Source organism: Gavialis gangeticus, unplaced genomic scaffold, assembly GCF_001723915.1.
Source record: "Gavialis gangeticus isolate Ggan-Ray unplaced genomic scaffold, GavGan_comp1, whole genome shotgun sequence".
NCBI lineage: Eukaryota > Metazoa > Chordata > Crocodylia > Gavialidae > Gavialis > Gavialis gangeticus.
This window is the reverse complement of record NW_017728994.1, coordinates 70893207-70916328: the sequence shown is the minus strand read 5'-3', so window position 1 is coordinate 70916328 and position 23122 is coordinate 70893207. Positions and strand designations below refer to the sequence as shown.

The following is a 23122-nucleotide window of genomic DNA, read 5'->3' as shown; positions in this document are numbered from 1 at the left end:
TTTTTTTAGGTTTTTCCCCTTGGGATGGATTTATCAACAGGATCCAGAAAGGAAGAACAACTTTAACAAACACATTTGGCTATACTACTCAGTACTAAATGTGTAAAGAAAAGTTTACAAAGGACTATTCTATCACCTTTATGGCAAAATAAATCTCAACACAGTTATCTATACTTTGCAGTGGGCAAGCAAATAGATTTTTGAGGAAAAAGACTGTACCTTATGATGTTTATTTCTTGATTTTATGGTTGATTTTTGGTTGGTGTAACTTTATAGAGTCTTAGCAGATGCAATCAAAATTCAAAATATATATAATTTCTGAGAAATGTTAATTATAGTTTAACTGATTCTACATTCTTCAGTAACATCTTTCCTGTCTACAAGAACACACTTCTGAAACCAGTGTTCATAATGTTAAATTAACTGTTAATAAGCATTTTAAAATAGTATAATTTATGCTGATCTAGAAATAGTTTTCATATGCTGAAGCTGATTATGTCTTTTACCTTACAAATTGTTACGCTTTTACATTAGTGATTTTTCATTCAACATAGCATGCATGACAAACTGCTTTATAATGGTTTCTTTCATATCTATTAACTTCCATGGGCTGTTTTATATTCTTAAACTCCTGCCTAAGTATTTTTAGTGGACATATTTTGTTTTTCAATTTACTTGGTTGTACATCATTGAGGCTTTGATCTGTCATTGTTTACAGGGATGATGGAGAAGGAAAACTCAAATTACTTGTGATTCAGGTGCTGAGTAAATATAAAAATAGTCATAGAAAACAACATAAAACTGAACATCTCTCGCTCTCTCTCTCTCTCTCTCTGCTTGGGCACTCACTAGATAAAGAGAGACCAAGCAGTGGGCAATGGATACACTAGCTGAACTAATCATTTGGGTGTCTACCATGTTTGGGGCTTTGCTGACATTTACATGTCAAAGTTACTAAGTCACATTCTTAGTCCGGTCATGAAAGATTCAACTAGTGTACCCTGTAACAGCAGGATGGGAAAATGAATCCAACTACATCCCAAGTCACATAAATGGCAACTTCCCCTGTGAGAACCTTGGGATATCACTGTCGAAATGGCTGTTAGTGTATATTTAATTCTAATTCTGAAAATATGCATAGATGTGTATTTGTTATTGTATTGTTAGTCTGCATTCTTCACAGATCCTGCAAGCATGGAAACGCAAGTTACCTCATTAAAATAAGGCTTGGAAGACTTGATGGAGGGTGCATCAGCATGCCAGCTGGGGCTGACAAGCAAGAGTTTGTTTAAATGCTAACAATTCTGGTTGGGGCTCCACAGTGAGAAAATCCCACTTTATTGGAAACTTCATTAAAATAAGTTTAGGAGGGCAGGTAATAATCATAAAAATTCATAATTCAAGAAAGCAAAGCTTCATCACTGGTGTAGCGCTACCATAATCCACCTGGTTAGTAGGGGTTTGGGTGGTGTGGCAGCTATGGCGTGTGATTGACAGCCCAGAAGTCGCATGTTTGAAGGCCCTGTGAGATACCAACAAATCTGTGAATTCTGTTAAATGCCTTGTGACAAGGACATGAAAAAGGAAGGACCTGGTCAGCTCCCCCAAGGCATCCAAGGAAGGTTATGCTGCAAATGCAAGTATAGTGATCAAGGGACTGCAGTTGGAAACCAGAACTGCTGAGCAAGCCAAAACCATAAGAAATAAATCCAGCAAAAAAATCAATTCCTTTTGATAATAAGTAATTTCCCATGGTATCTTTGTACTTATGGGGGCTTGAGTAAATATGCCCTCAGCAGAAAAAAAAGCTTAAAAAACCCCCCTACTTAGCAGCTGGTAACTATAAGTAAATAAGGGACTTGTAATATACAGAATGGGAGGATTAAGACCGAAAGCAGTTTGGCCAAATGTAAAAAGGTTCCTGAAGTCACTACCTGGGTTGAGAGGAAGGGAGTCACTTAGAAACAAGATCCCGAGGAACCCATTAGCTTGAAACACACCCCGACTAGATCTGAAACACAGTAGCAACTTTCATGAATCTAGCTGCTAAGTATGGTAGCACCAGCATGTTGTAATATAATTTTTTTGTATCTCGTTTTAAAAATGGGAAGAGAAATCATATCCATGAAAAGCATTTCCCTTTCTGATAGGCAAACCTCATCTGCAGTAGTTGTTCAGGTCTACAGGATATTCTTGACAAAAGCAGGAAAGAATTAAAACCACTATCGGTGATACCATTGCAGAATAGCTTGCTAGTTCCCATTTACTAAGCATTCCTATTTTTTCCTCAGCCACACACTTTTGTATCACCAGAAAAATGGCAATTGTAAGCCTGAAATTTAGTTTAAGCCCATGAAAAATACAAAACTAGAATGAAAGGAAATTGAAATATCAGGGCAACTGGACCTTGCAGCTATAATATACTGTATTACTGCTGAAAGCTGAAGATAAAAAAAATACACCTTAAAATAGGCTTTTCAACATACATCCACACACATCTAGAAAGCTCCTTCTTTGTGTATGTTCTGCATGCATTACAATTTATAGAATGTATTAGCAAAATAAGTTCTTGCTATAAACTGAAGAATGCCTTATTCTCATTTTGCATAAAATGGCCAAACCGTGTCCTACCATAGTACAAAGCAGGCCAGCAGTACAGAGGTAAGAAAGTGGCACTTTCTGAAAGGCTGGGCTTCTACTACAGTAAAGAAATTCAAAGATAATTTACCTTCAGCTTGCTCTGTGGATCAGCATCATGGGGAAGGGCTTGACCAGCCTAAGAAACAAATCCTTTTTAGAGCTATCCTTAAGTTTCAACCCCAAACTGACCCATAGTACTTGTGGTTCTTATATGTGTGTGTAGCCTTCTTCATAACAAAGTAAAGCAACAGGGCAGAATATGGATAACCAATCTGTGGTGCATCTCAAATAGTAGATTAAAATAGGTAAACAAGAAACTTTCTCTCTATTTACATCAAGACAGAAAAGAAAGCAGAAAACTTGACAAGAGAATAAAAATAAACTAAAAATGTCAATTCGAGGTGGAGTGCCTTTCATTAAAAAATGAAAATGTAAACACAGGTATGGTCAATATTGATAGTGAAGGAAAGACACCAGTACAGAAAACAGCTTGGGAAAGGGAAATATGTTTTACTACATGTTTGTAAACTCAATGCACCAACAGGAATATAAAGTTAGACATAACAGTAGATTGAGAAAGATAAAGCCTATGCTTTTGATTTGGGGGAAAAGTTACTAATGATTCCTGACAAAATGCTATACAAGCATAACTGACCTGAATCAAAATGAGCACAATAAAAGCATAACTCCTGTAATACCATATGTTGAATAACCCTGATCTAAATAGATTTAAAAATAAAACAAAATTTGACCTGCATAACACCTTTATTTATAGTTACTTTATCTGATTGCATCAAACACTTTTTTAAAAGAATGACTAATGTAACTAAGGGAACTTTAATTAAAAATAGTTGATCACGTACATTCACCAGCAGTGTTTGCTTGCATCAAAACTACAAGTTTTGGTTGGAACAATCTCAGAAAAGGACATGAAGTTATATGGAACTATGTGTCATAAGGAGGAAAGAATAGTGCAATATTCTTTTAACTTGGCACTGAAAAAAGGAAGAATGGAAAAACACTACTGAAGATGTCCTGAGGTTTTGGGTCCAATCCTGTTCCTACTCAAGGGACTCAGAGATGAATCAGGATTCTCAATGTATCATGTATAGTTAGTTTGTCTAGCCTAGCCTACCACAAGCTCCCCTGTGGTTTCTCTACATATACGCAATCAACTCACATGCCATAAATGTACATTAGACATTACAAAAACAATTCCACTCATTAATATAACACAGATTTATTTTGTTTTTACAAGTTCTTGTCGCATATAGCATTTATGATCTCACAATCAAAGACATTTTCAAGTAATCATATAAGTCAAACAAAAAATTGGTTATGGCTCAAATTTTGCATGGAGCATCACCATTAAAATGAATCTGATTTACAAAAAACAAAACACAAAATTTTGACTGATGTGACTGAAAAATTGACATGTGAATATCATCTTTGATACCGCAAGCTAAATGAGAGGGAAATAATAATCAAGAAAATTTAAGTTACAGTATCTAGACACAATTGACTTCTTGATAGCTACTGTTTACCTTTATCTAGCTATCAGACACTTATCTGAACTCACCTTAATTTTTAGATTTGTGTAACAAATCAATTTTTGTATTATTGCTTTTGTTTGTTGCAGACATAAAGACCTTCAGGACGTGGATAAAAACTCAGTACAAGGAAACAATAATGGAAGCCTTATGGAGAAAATAAGAGTTAGATACCTGAAATGTTTATATACTTATGGAAAAAAAATTGGGAACAAGCAGAAAGAATTGGAGGTCCTAGAACAATCACAGAATTATGATGGAATTGGACTTACAGAGATGTGGTGGGATAGTTCACATGATGTGTATGGTCATGGATGGTTACAGGTTGCTCAGAAAGGATAGGGAGGGGGCAAAAAGGAGGATATGCTTCTCTGTATATGAAGACAATGTACTGAACCTATGAACAAATGTTCAAAGTGGAGGGTAGGCCCTCTGGGTAATGGTCAGAAGGGAAAGTAGCAGGGAGGATATCATGGTGGGCATCAGTTACAGGCCTCCATGCCAGGAGGAGGTCTAAGAGGCTTTTGAACAACTGACAGAAGCTTCCAAATTGCAGAACTTGATTCTCCTCGGGGGGCGTTTTAATTATTGGGACACCTGCTGGGAAAGAAACACAGCAGTGCCTAAGCAGTCTAGCAAATTGTTGCAGTGCATTAGGGATAACTTTTTGATACAGATGGTAGAGAGGCCACCTAGAGCAAAAGCTCAATTTGCTGCTGACAAACAGGGAGGATTGGTTGAGAATATGAAGGCAGAAGGTAACTTGGGTGACAGTGCGCATTTACTGAGCACAAGATGCTTTACTGCACATTAGACTAATGTGATGCGCAATAAAGCACCAGCATCTATACATATGCAGCAATTACTGTGCAGTAGATTAGTCTAATGTGCCAAATTCTAGTACCTGTAGATATAGTGCTAGAAATCAGCGCATTAAACTAATGCACAAAAGCACGTGTAGATGCTGACCAGGAGCAAATTATTTCCAATCAGCCCAGGCAGCAGGGGACTACAGAGAGTGGGGAGAGCTGTCTCTGTTTGGCAGGATGCTGTCTCCCAGCCATGAGGAAATCAGGACAGGTTGCAATTTCCAGGTGGCTGGAAGGCAGCTGCCCAGCAGCTGGGACAGCTCTTGCCCGCCCCACAGAGATCCGGACCAGTACTCGTGCCCCCTGTCAGCCCAGAGCTGGCACCTGGAGGAGCCTGGTGCTCCCCATGGCTGCTGCAGGGGGGCAGAGCAGGGTAAAAGCAGCCCTAAACTGAACCGTTTCCATTGGGAGCAGATTTGCTCCTGACACGCACACATTCAGAAGTGTGCAGGGGCCCAGTTTAATGCATCTGAATTTTCTGTGCAGAAAATTCAGGCACATTAATTGCATATGTAAACACACCCAGGGAGGCTGCTCCAATGTGCTGTAATTACAGTGTGTCAGAGAAGACCCAATTAATTGAGTCCACTGTAGTGTGTTAATTAATGTGCCTCCAGCAGCCTCTGCATCTCATTTACATGTCCCTGAATTTCCAATGGTGACTGGGGCACTTTCACTAAAGCTTGTTTGGCGAGCTTAGTTAAAGTGCCCCTGCTGCCATTTTGAAGTGCGGGAATGCTGATAAACGAGATGCTGTAGGAGCTTTAATTGGAGCAGTTCTCAGAACCACTCTAATTAAAGTGCCACCATCACCACTGCCCCTGGAGCACATGTAAAAATGTCCAAGGTGATCAGGTACATCTAGCATGGATTCACTATGAGCAAATCATGCCCAACCAACATGATTTCCTCCTATAATAAGGTGACAGGCTTTATGGAAGGGGGAGAACAGAGGATGTGATATATATATGGACTTTAGCAAGGCTTTTGACAGTTTCCCATGACATTTTCATTAACAAGCTAAGGAAAAGCAGCCTAGATGCAAGTATGTAAGGTGGATTCATAACTGATTGGATCATTGTACTTAAAGGGCGCATCTACATAAGACACTTTACTGTGCAGTAAACTAATCTACAGCACAGTAAAGTGTAACCAAGTATCCGTGCTAATAAAATACTGTGCAGTAAATGAGTCTACTGTGCAGTTAGCTAGTATCTATCAATAGAGGTACTAAATGGACTGCCCAGTATCTACTAAATTGACTACTGCCTAGGTGGGCTTGTTTGGATGCTAACCAGGAGCAAAGGGGTAGAGAGCAGCAAGGAGCCTGGTCCTGGAGCTGCTGGGATTCAATGAGCATGGGAACCAGGTCCCTCTTTGCTGTCCCTCTCCTCCCCACCCCTCCCATCTGGGGAGCTGAGCAGCACTGGGACTGGGGAGCTACCAGGGTGGGGGAGTGATAGTGGGGCTGGCTGTCAGTAAGCCTCCAACTGGGCGCAGCTGGGAGTGGCTGGAAGCTGTCCCATCAGTGGGGCACCTAGCAGCAAGCCCCCAGCTGGGTGGGGAACCCCGCTGGGACCTCACTGCTATCTGCCCCACCAGTGGGACAGCTGCCGGCCACCCAGATGGGGGTGGGGTCGCTGCTAGCTGCACCACCAGCAGATCAGGGCAGGGACCCATCCCTCCCCCGCAGGTCTTTGGGCAATCAGGGCATGGGACTGGGAAAGAGCTGCAGGAGAAGGGCAGGTTATGGGCAGAGCCCAGATGCACAGAGCAGTCTTTGTGTAGCCTGGAGATGGTTGGGATCTGCCCCAGACCAGGACAGTCCCAGCCAGCCCCATGCTGTGTAGGGAAGCCCCACTGAGCACAGGGCTTGTTCCTATGTGCACAGGATAGGAGAGCTCTGCAGTAGCAGCTCTTTACCAGCCCCATGCACATCAGGACCCCTCTTACTGTGTACAGGGCCAGAAGACAGTCACTGTAGTCAGCAGAGCTCTCCTGGCCCCATGGTCCCTGCCAGCCTCCCAGGCTACCATCTAGGAGGGTCCCAGGCTCCCTCTGGCTGCTGAAGGGGGGCAGAGCAGGGCAGGAGCAGTCCTGTAATGGGCTGCTCGCATTGGGAGCAAATCTGTTTCTAAGAGGGTGCACATGTAGACATGCTCCTGGGTAGGATTACTGTGCAGTATTTTTACTGTGCCTTAAGCCTACTTCAAATTAATAGCATGTGTAGACACACCCAAAGAGTATTAATCAATGGCTCACACTTTTGAAAGAGCCTCCTGGATACCACATGAAGTTTGCTGCAGTACAAAAAGAAAATCCCCACAAATTGTACACCGTTAGTTATGACATATCACCCTTCCCTGGAACCTACATGGAAAATCCTCAAACAATTGCAACCCATACTAGAAGACGACCCAATTCTTAAAGAGATCTTCCCAGAACCACCCATCCTAGCCTTTAGACAAGCATGGAACCTTGGTAACTTCATCACCAGAAGCAAACTCCGTATGACCCAAACCACACCAAATGAATACAGACCATGCCAGAAGAAGAAATGCAAAACCTGTGAACACATCTCCACCAGGCCCACAATAACTACACCCCACAACAGATCCATCACCATTCCTGAATCTTACACCTGCCCCTCCCATCCAATGCACCAAATAACCTGATGGAAAATATATAGGAGAAACCAAACAACAACTGTGCACCAGAATGAACACACACCAGAAATTTATCAAAGACAATTACTCCCTCTCAAATCTTTCATTTCTAATCCTCAAAAAGAACTGACAAAATACCTTTCATAGACGAGCCTACAAACTTCACTTCATAAATCTACTGGATACAAAAAATCATGGACTCAATATAGACATTGGATTTATGACACATTACAACCTGCCTAACATCTGATTCACCTGGTACCTGTCAGATCTGACCTTTTACAGTGCTCTCTCTCCCCCACCCCTTTTCTGCCCTTTGTCTTCTTAATTTCCAGCCATTTCTTTATTCACAGACAGCCTCTTTTCTACCTTGAAATTGTACCACTGTCCCCTTACTCAGCGTTGCCCCCCCTTTTCCTGCTTTATCTTTTGTTTTCCTAATTTCTACCTATTTACATTATCACTGTCTCATATTCCTTGGAGTCTCAGAACAGCAGATACTTCCTATGCCTGAAGAAGGGTGACTGCACCCGAAAACTTGCTCAGCTGGTCTAATAAAAGATATTGCATCTACTCAAAGAACTTTGCTTGTCTGATTAAAATCCAAATTTTTTTAAATTAAAAAACCCCCAAATCTGCATTTTTCCATGACTAAAATGAAACGCAATCTACATCTAGGTATCAGTTGAACACAATGTTTTATTGATATATTTACAATTTTAAAGCAATTTAGAAGACTACCAGTGCCTCAAGCATTATAATAAAGTTAATTCTAAATACCTATATATTTTGGAGTTTGAATTTGGTTTTTTTATCATAGAAAATCAGAGCTCCCTGCCCCCTTTGCTCATCAGGACATGGGTCCATCTGTGGCTGACACCACCCCCTCCCCCCCCACAACTTTGTGGTGCTGAACAGCCCTGATATGCTGGTGCTCTGCCCCTGCCCATGCCATTGTTAATCACTCCCAAGGCACATCCCCACCAGCCCTGCTGGTGTCCCTCACTGCCAAACTGCAGCCCGCTGGCCTTGCACTGCTCCTCACTCCCAACCCACAACCCCCCACAGCTCCAGGTGATCCTCACTCCCAAGCCTCAGCCCCTTTGCCCTGTCAATGCCCCTCACTCCCAATCTGCAGCCTCCAGCCCTGCTGGTGGGAGCCCCTAGCTTCCAGGGCAACGGGACCAGGGCTAGGGCCAGAAAACCCCTGCCCCCCACTCCCAAAACCCTAGCCCTGGCTGCTGCATACGGGAGGCAGCAGCTACCGTGGCTGGAGTGGAACATGGAAGTAAGCCCATCCCCTCACCATGGACAGCATGCCTAGAGCAGAGTCCATGAGGGGGGAGGGGATATGGGTTGCCCGCTGCAGGGCATGGGGCTCCCTGCCCTGCTGCCCTCCCACCGGGGACTCCGCAGCCCAGCAGGTGGTCCCCGGTGCAGGAGGGCGGAGAAGCTCAGTGCTGCTGCTGTTGGGAGCCCTGCGCCAACTATGTCACCATGGCAAGGTGCCCCCTGCCCACCTGACAACAGTAGGGGTGGTGGCACAGAGGTGTGCCCCCCACTGCTGCCAGGCAGGTCCTGCCTACTGGGCCATGGAACCCCCAGGGGGAGGACAGCAGGGCAGGAAGCCCGCATCCTCCCCCTTGCAGGCCGGAACTCTGCCAGCCTGGAAGGGGAAACCCACCGTTTCCTGCATTTTTCTCCTTTAAAGGAGAAAATCTGAATTTTTCCATGGTGAACAGAAAACCTGGATCCCTGGTAATCAATCAGATGAGATTCAACAAGGACAAGTGCAAAGTCCTGTATTTGGGATAGAATAGGGAATGACTTCCTAGGCTATAGCATTACAGAGAAGGACTTGGGGGTTACAGTGGACCATAAGCTGAATATAAGCCAACAGTGTGCTCTTATTGCAAAAAAGGCAACAGCATACTGGGTTATATTAACAGAAATGTCACTTGCAAATTAAGGGAAGTGATTCTTCTGCTCTGTTCAGCACTCTAGGCCTCAACTAGAGTGAAGTAATTTGTCCAATTTTGGGCCCCATACTTCAGGAAGAATGTAGACAGATTGGAAAGAGTTCAGTGCAGAGCAATGATGATTAAGGGCCTGGAAGGCAAGACTTATGAGGAAAGGCTGAAAGAGCCAGGGTCATTTAGTCTGGAGAAGAAACTGAAGGGGGATTTGATAACAGTCTTCAAATACCTGAAGGGCAGAGGGTATGGAGACGGGACTTTCTCTGTGGCCATATGGACAGGACTAGGAGAAATATCCTGAAGCTGCAGCAGGGAACATTTTATTTGGAGATTTAGAGGAGCTTTCTGACTATGAGCTATGAGGACGATCAAGTATTGGAACAAGCTACCTAGTTAAATTTTGGAACCGCCATCCTTGGAAGTTTTCAAGAGCACTTTGGATAGACGTTTGGCTAGGAGGGTTTAGTGAGCGATGCTCGCTTGAGCAGAGGGCTAGATGACCTCATAAGATCCCTTCCAGCCCTTTTTTCCTATGCTCCTATATACAGAGTGTACCTTAGGGTTGAGCCTACAGCCTTCATGTATGTGATACTTCTGTTGATTTCAGTGGCTAACTACAATGTTAACTTGCTTATGTACTTAACGGCTGAAAGACTGGGATTCATGACAAATTAATACTGTGCTTCAGACATGGTTGTTTTAACCTTTACAGGTAAAGGGACAACAATGAAATTGCCAACATGATGCATCAGGTAGTCACGCTTATTGTAGCTTAGGGTAACAATGCTGCCTAGTCAGTTCATGGATGAGAAACTGTTTGGAGGTAGATACCCTTCTGAAAACTAGAAATGGTAGTAAAATTGGCCTCTCTAGTCACTGTTAACCTATTTTGCAAGGGGATTCTGTGCATATAATCTATCTGGACTTCAACAAGACTTTTGACAAGGTCCCATATGACCCTCTCAAAAACAAATGGGAAAAATGTGGGCTGGACAAGACTACTATAAGGTGGATAGACAACTGGTTCAATAACCACAAGTAAAGGGTAATTATAAATGGATGCATATCAGAATGGTAGGAAGTTTTGAGTGGAGTCAGTGCTGTTCAATGTAGTTATTAATGATTTGGATGCTGGCATAGAAAGGTTCTTGAGCAAAGTTCCAGATAACAAAACTAGAAAGGACTGTGAACACGCTGGAGGATGGGAACGCAATTCAGAAGGATCTCAACAGATTGGAAAGCTGGGCTGGAGCTAATAGGATGAAGTTCAATGCTGACAAATGCAAGGTGCTACACCTCAGGAAGAATAATCAAGAGTAAAAATACAAAATACGTGACATCTGACTGATTGCTGGATGGCAGCACTACAGAGAAGTATCCAGAAGTCTTGGTAGATTATGGACTCAATATTAGTCTTCAAGTATAATGCAGCTGCACAAAAGGGAAATGCAGTCTTGGAATGCATCAAGAGACACGGGAGGTGATAGTGCCTTCCTACTTGGCACTGATTAGACTTATCTACAGTACTGTGTTACGTTTTTTGGGCTCCACATTTTAAAAAGGACATGGAGAGGTTAGGGTCCAGAGGTGGGCAATAAAAATTATCAAGAGTTTGGAATACAAGTTATATGAGGAGAGGTTGAAGAAATTAGGAATGTCCAGCTTGCAGAAAAGGCACTTAAGAGGGGACAGGATAGGCATCTACAAATAACTGAAGGGCTGCCATAAAGAACAGGGAAGGCATTTTTCCTTTCTTGATTTAGAAAGTACGATGCAGACCAATAGCTTGAAGTTACAGCAAAGTAGGTTTCGATCAAATATCAAGAAAAATCTCATTGTTAGAATAATGAGGGAGAGGAACAGGCTTCCTAGGGAAGTTGTGGACTGTCTATCACAGGTGTTCAAGAAAATGTTGGATAAGCACTGGTCAGGAATGATCCAAGTGTATTTATGCCTATGTTCTACTGTGGGTATTTTCCATGCCTCTGGGCTTTTTTTATTGTTATGTGGGGCTGGAAGGAATTCACTTTCCCCCTTGCTCCTACGTGTCAGGGTTCTATAAAGCTTTCCTCAGAGGCATTAGTGTTGACTATGGCCAAGGCTGGGAATTTTGACTGGGCTGCACCAATGTTCCTGCTGGGATTTAAACTCGGAGTTTCTTGGGTGGAAAGTTTTGCCACTCCACTCATGGTTAGACCAATATCTATATTTGGGATAAGGAAGTAATTTTACCCCATGCTCAGATTGGCAGGGACTATGGGGTTTTTGCCTTCCTCTGTAGCAGAGCCTCTACCTGGGATCTCTTGAGCACATATATTAAACTACAGCAGCAGGATGTTCATAGATTCATAGATGTAGGGTCAGAAGGGATCTTGTAGATCTTCTAGTCTGACCCCCTGCTGTGGGCAAGAGAGAAAACTGGGCTCAAATGACCTCAGCCAGGTAAACGTCGAGCCTCCTCTTAAAGACCCCCAGGGTAGGAGCCATCATCACTTCCCTTGGAAGTTGGTTCCAGATCCTAGCCGCCCTGACTGTGAAGTAGTGCCTTCTAATGTCTAGTTTAAACCTACTCTCTAGCAACTTACAGCAGTTATTCCTTGTTAGTCCGGGAGGCGCTGGGGGGAACAAGGTCTCTCTCAAACCCCGCTGGTCCCCCCTAGTAAGTTTATAGATGGCCACTAGGTCCCCCCTCAGCTGTCTCTTGTGAAGGCTGAACAGGTTAAGGTCCTGTAGCATCTCCTCATAGGGCCTGCCCTGCTGTCCCGGATCATGTGAGTGGCCCTCCTCTGGACCCTCTCAATGTTGTCCACATCCCTCCTGAACTGTGGCGCTCAAAACTGGACGCAGTACTCCAGCTGCGGCCTGACTAGTGTCACATAGAGGGGGAGGATCACCTCCTTGGCCCTGCTTGTGATGCATCTGTGGATTCAGGACAAGGTACGGTTAGCCCTACTGACCGTGTTCTCGCATTGTCAGCCCATGTTCATCTTGGAATAATAGTGACTCCAAGATCTCTTTCTGCCACCATGCTTTCAAGAAGGGAATTCCTCACCCTGCACTTGGCAGTATTGAATCCCGTCCTATTTTCATTTGCCCAGCCCTGTAACATGTCCAGGTCCTGCTGTAATCTGTTCTTCTCTTCTAGTTTGCCCACCTCACCCCAAATCTTGGTGTCATCTGCAAATTCAAACAGGCTGCTCTTCACCCCATCGTCCAAGTCACTAATAAAGAAATTGAACGGTGCAGGCCCAAGGACCAAGCTCTGGGGGACCCCACTGCCCACTTCCCTGCAGGTCGAAAATGACCCGTCCACCACCACTCTCTGAGTACGACCCCTCAGCCAATTTGCAATCTGACTGTGTAGGCATCAATGCCACAGTCACCTAGCTTTTTAATGAGAGTGGGGTAGGAGACAGTGTCAAAGGCCTTCCTGAAGTCTAGAAAGACTTGTTGGCCACCATGGACCCCCTGGTTTAATACCAGTCAGGATTGACTGTGTAGTTTTGCTACAAAGTTAGACAATGGATTTGTATAGGAGGGCTTGGATAGGTGGCAATCCCTCAATTCAAGGATGACCTCTACCATGACTCATTGATGGTTCTTGATACGACTTAAAAGTCCAATCCTTAAGCCACAGATCCATCCACAGAAGTTGCAGGTCTTTTCACAAGGGAGAGTAAGCCATAGGCTAGGACTTTCTCTTTTTCCTTCCTCCACTCTCTCTTCTCTGCTTTAAGGGCAAGATGCTTTACCTCAAAACCAGGTTCAGTTAGGAGCCAGCTCCTCCCAGCTCTTGACATTGGCATAGCTTTTTTTTTTTTTTTTTTTTTTTTTAGGTATGCCTTCAGTGTGTCCCTGCAGTGTTTATTCTGGCTGCCATGAGATCTCAGGCCACCACTAAGCTGGATGTAGGGCACAGAAGCTCCAGAATGGTGAAGCCATGCTGGAAACCACTTCCCTCACTGTATAGGAGACATGGTGGACAATGGGCAGCAAGCAGCTTGGTCTGAGGGACGTAAATGGCTGGGCTAAATCTAGCTGGGCAGCATCCAGGGAACCAAGAGGGGAATAGCTAAAGCCAGAGTGAGGCTCAGGGAAAAGCAGGAGGAGGGGAAGGCCTATGGCAGCAAAACCCCTCAGGCTTCCAAAGGGCACCACTATACTGGTTGGACTCGCTCTGAATGGGCAAGGCAAGCCCAGGTTTTGTTTATTTGTTTGGACTGTTAAAAGGGCAATGCTTGGGAATGGGGTCTGGCATTCCTTAATGGGGCAATGCCAGTAAAAAAGGGGAATCAGAGAGACTAATCTTGAAGGAAAAGCAGTCAACATTTGCTACAGAACACCTCTTCAGGAGAGGCATGGTCAGGGTATAGGGGAGGAGGAACCCCATGAAGATATCCAGTGGGATTCTCTTTAACCCATGTGATGGACTACCTTGAAGACCAGGTACATTCCCATTTGCCCCTTTCTATCACTCAAGACCAAGGCATGGCAGACTAACCCAGAGTGATGGGAATGGAGAATGCACCCACTGGCCAATACTTCTGCCACTGAAGGGCCCTAGCTGTTGCCCTGCTACAATTGGTCAGTCACCTGTTCCAACAGCTGTAGGGTCAAGATTTTACCAGGTGATCTTATAAGCTGCAAAGTAAGCTTGCAAGATGGTAACATGCCTAGAAGATACTGTAATTCTAGCGTCTGTAAAATGTATGTTAAAACGTTTGTAAATATATATTACATGCAAAATTTAGAATCTGCACTTCAAGACTCATTTTAACACAAATTCTACCCACCTAAAAAGTTTTCTGTAAGTGCTAGAATTTTTTGAGTGTGTGAGTGTGCGTGTTCCTGAAAAAAGCAAGTGTATGCATAGCCCACACTTCACAAATGCATAAGTAGAGACTGAGTGGAGGTCTCAATGAAAATTTGACCTTCTCACTCGCAAGCTCTAAATTTCAATTAAGTGGAATTGGAAAGACAGGGAAAAATTACCACTCAATGAAACATCAATACATTTGCCTAGAACAGGCTATATAAAATTCTAAATTAAATTCAAAATTCCCCTCCTACAGCATTAAAAGTGAAGTTCATTCTTGATTACATAGAAGGACACTTACCTGGTTGACTGTAATGTGGAGTCCCTTTTTGCCTTCATCTGTTGAATCAGAGTTCATATTTTATATGTACTAGTGTCTTGAACTTGAAGGGTCTGTGGGGTATGCCTTGCATGGTTTCTTGAGGTTGTTTTACTGATGTGGCATATGTAGTCTTTACAGATAGGTAACCTTAAGCTGTATTTAGTTTTATTGTTCTTATGTGGCATTTGATATAAAATATATTCTTATATGTTATAATAGGGCCAGGATTGCAGAATATGATAATGATATGATGAACAATGAGTTCCTTTAGCACCTAGGAGAGGCTGAAAGCTTAAATGGCTGAAGCACAGGAATTCCTTAGAATCTGATAGGAGAGTATTTCCAGACTAGACATAGAGGCTTTTAGACGATGGCAAATTTACATTTTAAAAGAAGAAACCCTAACATGCACACCACCTAGGAACAGAAAGAACACTTCTCACTATGGAAGAAATTAGTGAGAGATGGCATCTTTGGAATACTAGAGTAGTACCCCCTACGTCTGAAAGGATGTTCATATTCTCCTGGTCCTAATTAGAGCAGGAAATACTTTTAGGCTGGTAAACATGCAACTTTTGCAGGAGCAGGAAGTTATATACATAGTGGATGCCCCTGCAAGAATCTAATGCGGGAGGTCTGATAATGGCTAGATAAGAAATTGTACTTAAGCTCTGGCTTGGAGCAGAGTGGGCTCTTCAATTTTTCTGAGCATAGGGAAACAGTGGAGTCTAGGAAATGCAGGCTGAATAAAGCAGTCTGGCAGGGAAAACTGCAGGAGGGCCTGGCAGAGGGGTCAGAGACAAAAACTGCTTTCTAACCTGCGGAGGTAGGTAGGAACTGTAGTCTAGGATTTAAATTTCAGGGTAAGAACAGGTTAATGTTCTGATATTTTCTTTGTTTATTCTGTTTTTTCTTTGTTTATTCTGTTATCAATGTCAGTATCTCAACATATGGTTACTGATTGTTTATGCTTGTCCTTGTTTTTATAATAAATCTTTTTGCCATCACTGCTGTCAGTGATAAGTGTGATTTCCAGAGCACTTGATCAGATGGGCAAGCCTCTTCTAAGGAAAGGGGATCTATCTTTTTTGAACACATGACCAGATTGTGATTCTTCTAGCTGGCAAAGTCTCCTCTGCTAAGAGCTGGCAAGAGATGGGTAAGGCTGAGGTGCCACAGGCCAAGGAGCTGGATCCTGGCACATCTCAGCTAGTTCTCAATGACCAGGCAGTAGTTTGGGGCAGAGAGCAGTTTGGGGCATGAAGGTATGAAAGCCCCCCAGGAGTGTCTCTCAGAGGTTCATCTGGCTGCATTTGGGGTCAGGGCATGTCACAACCAGTATATACCATGAACTGAAGCTGGAAGACAACCTATAATTTGCCTATAAAAATTTTCAGTAGCTATTCTGTGGAAGTGGATGATATAAAACATATCTCCTGATGTGACAAAGTGCCTGGTTGTGCTCCAAAGCTACAAGATGCTTAAAGGCAAAATAATTAGCATATATATCTGACCACTTGAGCTGTTGCAGTGACAAGGACTATCTTTCTGTATATTAATGAAGTTATTTCCTTGCTCCTCTATAAGTCATGCCTTTGCCTTTCATTTGCATCATGTTGGCACCAAGTGAACACTAAGGCCTTATCTGAAACTAAGCTATTTTAAGTGCTATTTAAATAACAAACACATTAAAAGTGAAACTGGCTGTCAATTGCAATGCAAATAGCATATCAAAATGCATACACGTAGTGTTGAAATGCATATTTTATTTCAATGCTACATATATGCATCATGAACAAGTTATATGAGTATAATAAAACAGGGTAAGAATGTAGAATTTATCATAAACAGTTTCAATCTATTCTTATCATAAATGTGTATTGCAAGGAAAAAACAAAAGTACAGATAGTTAATTAAGCTGCTCCTGAAATTAATCACACTTCTGTAAAAATATCATGGGAATGTATTTATTTTCTTAGACAAAGCTTTTTTTAAAATGACCTCTTATTTTTGGAATCAGTGATGTACTTAAAAACCACCTACTATAAGATTATAAAAGATTGTGAATAGTAAAAATATATATATATATATATATGTATATATAGAGAGAACGATGACAATAAAAAAAGACTATGGAATAAAAAGTTATTAGTTTTTTCTTCCTCCTCCATCATTGTCCAATATTTTCAGAGCTGAATTTTTTGGGAAAACAGTTAGCTATTTATACACTTTCAACAGTTTAAAAACATTAAAAACATGTAAAGAATCATTTGCAGGTACATTACTTCATTATTACATGAAAAGCAGGAACCATAAAATTCAACACATTCTAAGAACCATCATATATACACACTTCTGTACAGAATGATGGCACAAAGACACAAAGATACCATTCAGTTTATTCTACTCCACATAAAAATATTACATATTAAAAAAGCTCTTCCCATTTTTATAGTTAACCGTTAATTTTCAGAATCACCAGGGGTCCTACATTTGTGTACTTGGTTCCTTTTCCTATAAAATTAGTGCCTGTTCAGTGGCAGACAAGTTATCTTAGTTTAAAATGTTATTAAACAATGGAGAAGCAGCCACATGGTACGGTTAGATAACTGACTGACATGTAACCACTAGTGGGAGTTTTTAAAAAAAAAGAAAAGCTCATCAGAGATCAGCTTATTCATAACACAGGACGATTTTTAAAAAACTGCTTCTTACAAATATGCTGTTTTTTGATTGTTAAGGGCTGAACACAACCTTTATTGGAATCAATCTTAAAGCAACTTCTCAAGATTAATGAGAGGCCCAATCCAATGCACGTTGAAATTAATGTGAATGTTCTCATCAACTTCTGTGGGCACTGAGACCATACCCCAGATGACTAATATTCACCTTTATGTGCCAAGATCTTGCTCTTTTTATTAAACTATTCAGTACAACAAAGATATACAAAACTTTTTTTTGGAATAGAGACTAGTATATTGTCAGTTGACAAATGCCCCCTGCTTTGAAAATAGGTCCCAGGTTCCTTCTAAGAGTGGGAGACCATTATCCTGTGACAGCTTTATTCCAGTGGCATTTTCTATTTAGAAGACAGATTTACTGTTAGAACGGTGTTCCTTTAAGAGTTAGAATCATTGCACTAAATATTAGACTGCGGGCCTGAATGAGGTAAACATTATATACCTTTAAAAGATTTAGGTAAATGAAATATTACAGCTTTTATCTTTGGAGAAATGCTTTCTTCTTCACTGGACAATCCCAGAGTCAATGGATGTTTGCTTCCGAGTAGTCTTTGGAGGGGGAGGTGGTGGAGTTTTGCTGGGCAATGGAGGTGGCAGGTGCTAGGAAAAAAATAGGGAAATAGAACACGTTACTGATGAACTGGGTTTGATACAATTAGTGGCTGAAATATGATTTCATAGACTCACTATCTGTCATAGCAGTATATATTCATTTTACTCCTGAAAACTTCCCCTCAAAATTTGTCATTATGAATACTGCTTTGCTTCTGGCCATTAACTTACAATCTAATTTTTACTGCTGACAATGACAAATCTCTCAAAAGTTCTGATTAACTGGCTCAATATTTCAGAAGTCTTTTCAAAACACTGCACTTGGTATCGTGACAGTACATTGACTCTATCAGTCTGTATTGATTGCTGTAGCCCCTGAGCACTATAACATTTAAAAATTATGTGAAATTATAGCTGTATCCCTTTTGTATTATTTTCATATTTTTTACTTTCAGAACAGCGACTGTTCTCTACAAGAAAAAGGAACAGCTTAAATAGGTTAATAAAAGGTTTTCACTTTATAATGAGATATTTAGTAATTTAATCATCTTTAAGATGATTCAAAATAAAAGTAATACTTGTTGAAAATCATTTTAGAAAAAAATCCCTGAACATCATAAAACAAAGCTCAGTTTGCATCACAAACTAAGGAAAACCAAATAGCAACAATAGAAGTTAAATACTTTTTTCCCCATACAGTTCAAACTATATGTAAGATTACAAAAATTTGTGTTGCTGAAAGAATACTAAGAGGTTTGCTTGCTCACTGATTTTAGATTGCTGTTCAACAGTATTTTGGCTATACAATCATTGCAGCTTCTTCATTACCACAAAACCATCTCATAATATCACATTCACTAAATACTGCTTTGTGATTTTTTTCCCTCAGACTATCCTTCCCCTGCTAGTAAAGATAAATCTACCATGTTTGGTTTTTTGGCTTCCCAGAAATATTATGATCCTTTTGCCATTTCCACTTGCCTTGTGTCTTGCTTTATATGCTTTCCCTTTCTTCAGCTCATTCTGGCAATACTTTATGAGGCTGTTATCAGACTTGCTTTCAGCCAGAAGGTTATAAAAATGTTAGCCACACACAAATACTTTAAACCATTACAAAATATGCTGTGAATCTGCCAGTTCCCTGATCACTGCCATGGGAACAATTCAAGTGTCTGAAATAGTTTAATGTTACATTGTTCATACTGTACTGATTATTGTGATACTGGTGTATTACTTTGGATCACAAACATTTACCATTTTTTTTCCTTCTTACACCAATTCACTGCAAGTATAGCACCTTGTTTTATTAATGTCTTATAAGGCAAGTGAATTATTCCTAAATCATGGCAACACATTCCAGGAGGATGTCCATCATTGAAAGGCTATGGCATATTACATTATATGTCAACTAACAATTCAGCGTCTTTGAAAGTTGCCCTATGCTGGGATTAAAACCTGACTCCCTGATATTTTACAATTCCAGCCATTTGGGACAGAATAAGTACACTGAAACATTCACTTCGCTCAGCCAAAGCTCACAGAAATGCAATAGAATAGCACACAAGCATTGAAGTACCTCTGAGGAAGATTTCAGAGCTACATTTGAGGACAGTAGCCAACAGAGTTAAACACAGGGTTTAAAATATTTATCAGACTAGTGAAAGGCTGATACAAAAGATAAGGTAAGTAGCACACAGTGGCAGACAGCCAGCAACTATGAACTAGATTTGGTATCCAAACTAGGAATGATTTTGGATTCCTGCTACAGTACTGTTCCTGGATCCTAACTTAAGGGGAATCACTTCCCCATTACACTCTGCCTTGCACGTGTTAAATATGATGCCCCCATTTCTTTCTGGCTGCTTGAAAAAAGGACTACTCTCTCTCTTTTTTTCATCTTCTTTTGCTATGCAGTGATGGTAGGGCTAAAAATAACTTCTTATTGTAGACCTTCCACAGCCTTTTGGCTGCAAAAGAAGTGGGTTGAGAACATTTCTCCACCACATCCCACACCAGGATGGCATCCAAGCCTGCCTTATATATCTACAAGAGCAAGATTACAACTCAGAATACAGACCTAAATATATTACTGAATTTATACACCTCGTCCTCACACACCACAACTTCAGTTTCATTAACCAACGTTTCCTGCAGACCATGGGTACACCTTTGGGCACCAAAATGACCCCACAATATGCCAACCCTTTTATGGCCCACCTGGAGGAATTCCTCAAGAACTGCACCATCAAATCCATGCTATACCTAAGATACATAGATGGCATCTTCATCATTTGGACTGAAAATCTGGAGTCTCCGATTGATTTCCATCATGAATTCAATAACCATCATCCCTCCATCAGATTATCTCTTGAATACTCCAGCACCAACATTTCCTCTTTGGACACCATGATCATTATCCAGAATGGTAAAATACAAACTACCATGTACAAGAAACCCACAGACCAACATACACATCTACACAGAAACAGCAATCACCCTAAACACACCAAGAAAGCTGTAATATACAGCTAAGCCCTCTACTACCACTGAATGTGCACTGAGGAGAATTGTCAAAAGGACTTTCACTCAACAAGGACACTCCTCCAGAGAGATAGATCACACTTTTGAAAGAGCCAACCAGATACCACATGAAGAATTACTGCAATACAAAAAGAAAGTCCCCAGGAATTGCACACCATTAGTTATGACATATCATCCCTTCCTGGAATTTATATAGAAAATCCCCAAACAATTATAACCCATACTAGAAGAAGACCCAGATCTTTCTAGAACCAGCCATCCTAGTCTTTAAACAAGCACCAAATCCCACCAATCTCATCACCAGAAACAAACTTCCTATGGCCCAAAGCACATCGAAAGGATCCAGACCATGCCAGGATAAGAAATGTAAAACCTGAAAACACATCTCCAGCACTCCCACAATAACTATACCCCACAAGAGAACCATCAGCATTTCTGGATCTTACACCTGCACTTCCAGAAATGTAACGCATCTCATCCAGTGCACTAAATGCCCTGATGGAAAATATGTATAACAACTACTGCATACCAGAATGAATGCACACCAAAAATCTATCAAAGGCAAAAACACACAATTGTCTCTAGGTGCACACTTCTTATAAGACAACCACTCTCTCTCCAATCTCTCAGTTCTAATCCTGAAAGGGAATTTACAAAACACCTTTTGCAAATGAACCTACAAACTTTACTTCATAAATCTACTGGATACAAAAAATCCTGGACTAAATACAGAAATTGGATTTATAGAGTCATAGAAAATTAGGGTTGGAAGGGACCTCAGGAGGTCATCTAGTCCAACATCCTACTCAAAGCAGGACCATCCCTAACTAGATCATCCCGGCCAAAGCTTTGTCTGGCCAGGTCTTGAAAACCTCCAAAGATGGAGATTCTACAACCTCTCTGAGTAACCTGTCCCAGTGTTTTACTACCCTCCTAGCAAGAAAATTCTTCCTAATATCTAACCTAAACTTCCCTTGCTGCAACTTGGGACTGTTGCTCCTTGTTCTGTCATCTGCCACCACTGAAAACAGTCTAGCTCCATCCTCTTTCGAACCCCACTTCAGGTAGTTGAAGGCTGCTGTTAAATCCGCCCTCATTCTTCTCTTCTCTAGACAGATAAGCCCAGTTCCCCTCAGCCTGTCCTCACAACTCATGTGCCCCAGCCCCTTCACCATTTTTGATGTCCTCCACTGGACTCTCTCCAATTTCTCAATATCCTTTCTGTAGTGGGGGCCCAAAACTGAACTCAGCACTCCAAATTTGGTCTCACGAGTGCTGAGTAGAGGGGAATAATCACTTCACCTGAATAATCACTTCCCCTTAGCCTCCTTGGCAACAAGGGCACACTGCTGGCTCATATTCAGCTTATTGTCACTGTAACCCCCAGGCCCTTTTCTGCAGAGCTGCTGCCCAGTAGGGCTGTGCAAAATGGACCTGTTTCAACTTGAGTTTCGAGTTTGGACGGAACAGCATTTTGTTTTAAATTTCATTCCGAGTCGAAACAGCTGTTCTATTTTGCTTTGCCGAAACAGCAAGGCTATTTCAATGCTATTTCAACATTTCACCCATTGGCTATAATGGGGAAACTCAAAACAGCCTCTCTCATCTGGCAGGCAGATCAGGGCCCAACCCTGGGAGGGCTGCTGGGGCTGTGCCAGTCCTCCCAGGGCTGAGGGCGCCTGATCTGCCTGCCAGATGAGGGAGGGAAGCTGGTGCTGCTGCCTGAGACAGGGGAAGGGAAGTGAGCCCAATTGCTCAGTTCCCCTCCCCAGCGCTAGATTGGGTTAGGGAAAGGAAGTCAGCTCAGCTGGGCTGAGTTCCCCTTCCCAGTGCCTGGGGTTAGTGCATCACTTATTGACCTCTAGTTATACTACTGATGTGGAAAACTTGGGAGACTGTATTCAGTCAAGAAGTATAAAAACTTTAGAATCTTTTTCTAACAGAGACTGACAGTTTAGGCTTCCTATTTACCAAGTAAAATGTCTTACTCAGTAATGATAAATCTATTTTTAAAATACCTTACTTAATATATCCATCAAGGAGGAGCTTTATATTCCCTGTCCAGTCAAACCTTACAATCTCTCTTTGTACCGAGTTGCCAGATTACTAAATAAAGCTCTGGCTCTATAAACAGCAGTACTTCATGAGTTACATGATGAAAGCGACAGGAGGAAGCAGCATTAATTTACAAAATCTACCTTACAAACAATATAGAAGTTACTTCTGCTTTACAATGAAGCCCAGTGCATAATGACCTTTGTTTCAGATCAAGTGAACATAGCGGCATAGTGGCATAACAAGGAGTAATGGGCACAAGTTGATGGAGAGGAGGTATAGATTGGACATCCGCAAAAACTACTTCACAGTTAGGGCGGCTAGGAGCTGGAACCAACTTCCAAGGGAAGTGGTGCTGGCCCCTACCCTGGGGGTCTTTAAGAAGAGGCTGGAT

General features: G+C 41.8%; 1 protein-coding gene across 2 annotated transcripts in view; it reads right to left on the bottom strand.

The window, feature by feature from the left end:
• Positions 1 to 16585: 16585 nt before the first annotated feature.
• DOCK1 (dedicator of cytokinesis 1) overlaps positions 16586 to 23122 on the bottom strand; it is a 599368-nt gene continuing 592831 nt past the window's right edge. For both annotated transcript variants that reach the window (XM_019502991.1, XM_019502992.1), the window contains exon 52: positions 16586 to 18180. In XM_019502991.1, coding sequence (XP_019358536.1) covers positions 18085 to 18180 — 96 coding nt within the window. In that variant the 3' untranslated portion in view covers positions 16586 to 18084. The remainder of the gene's footprint in view (positions 18181 to 23122) is intronic.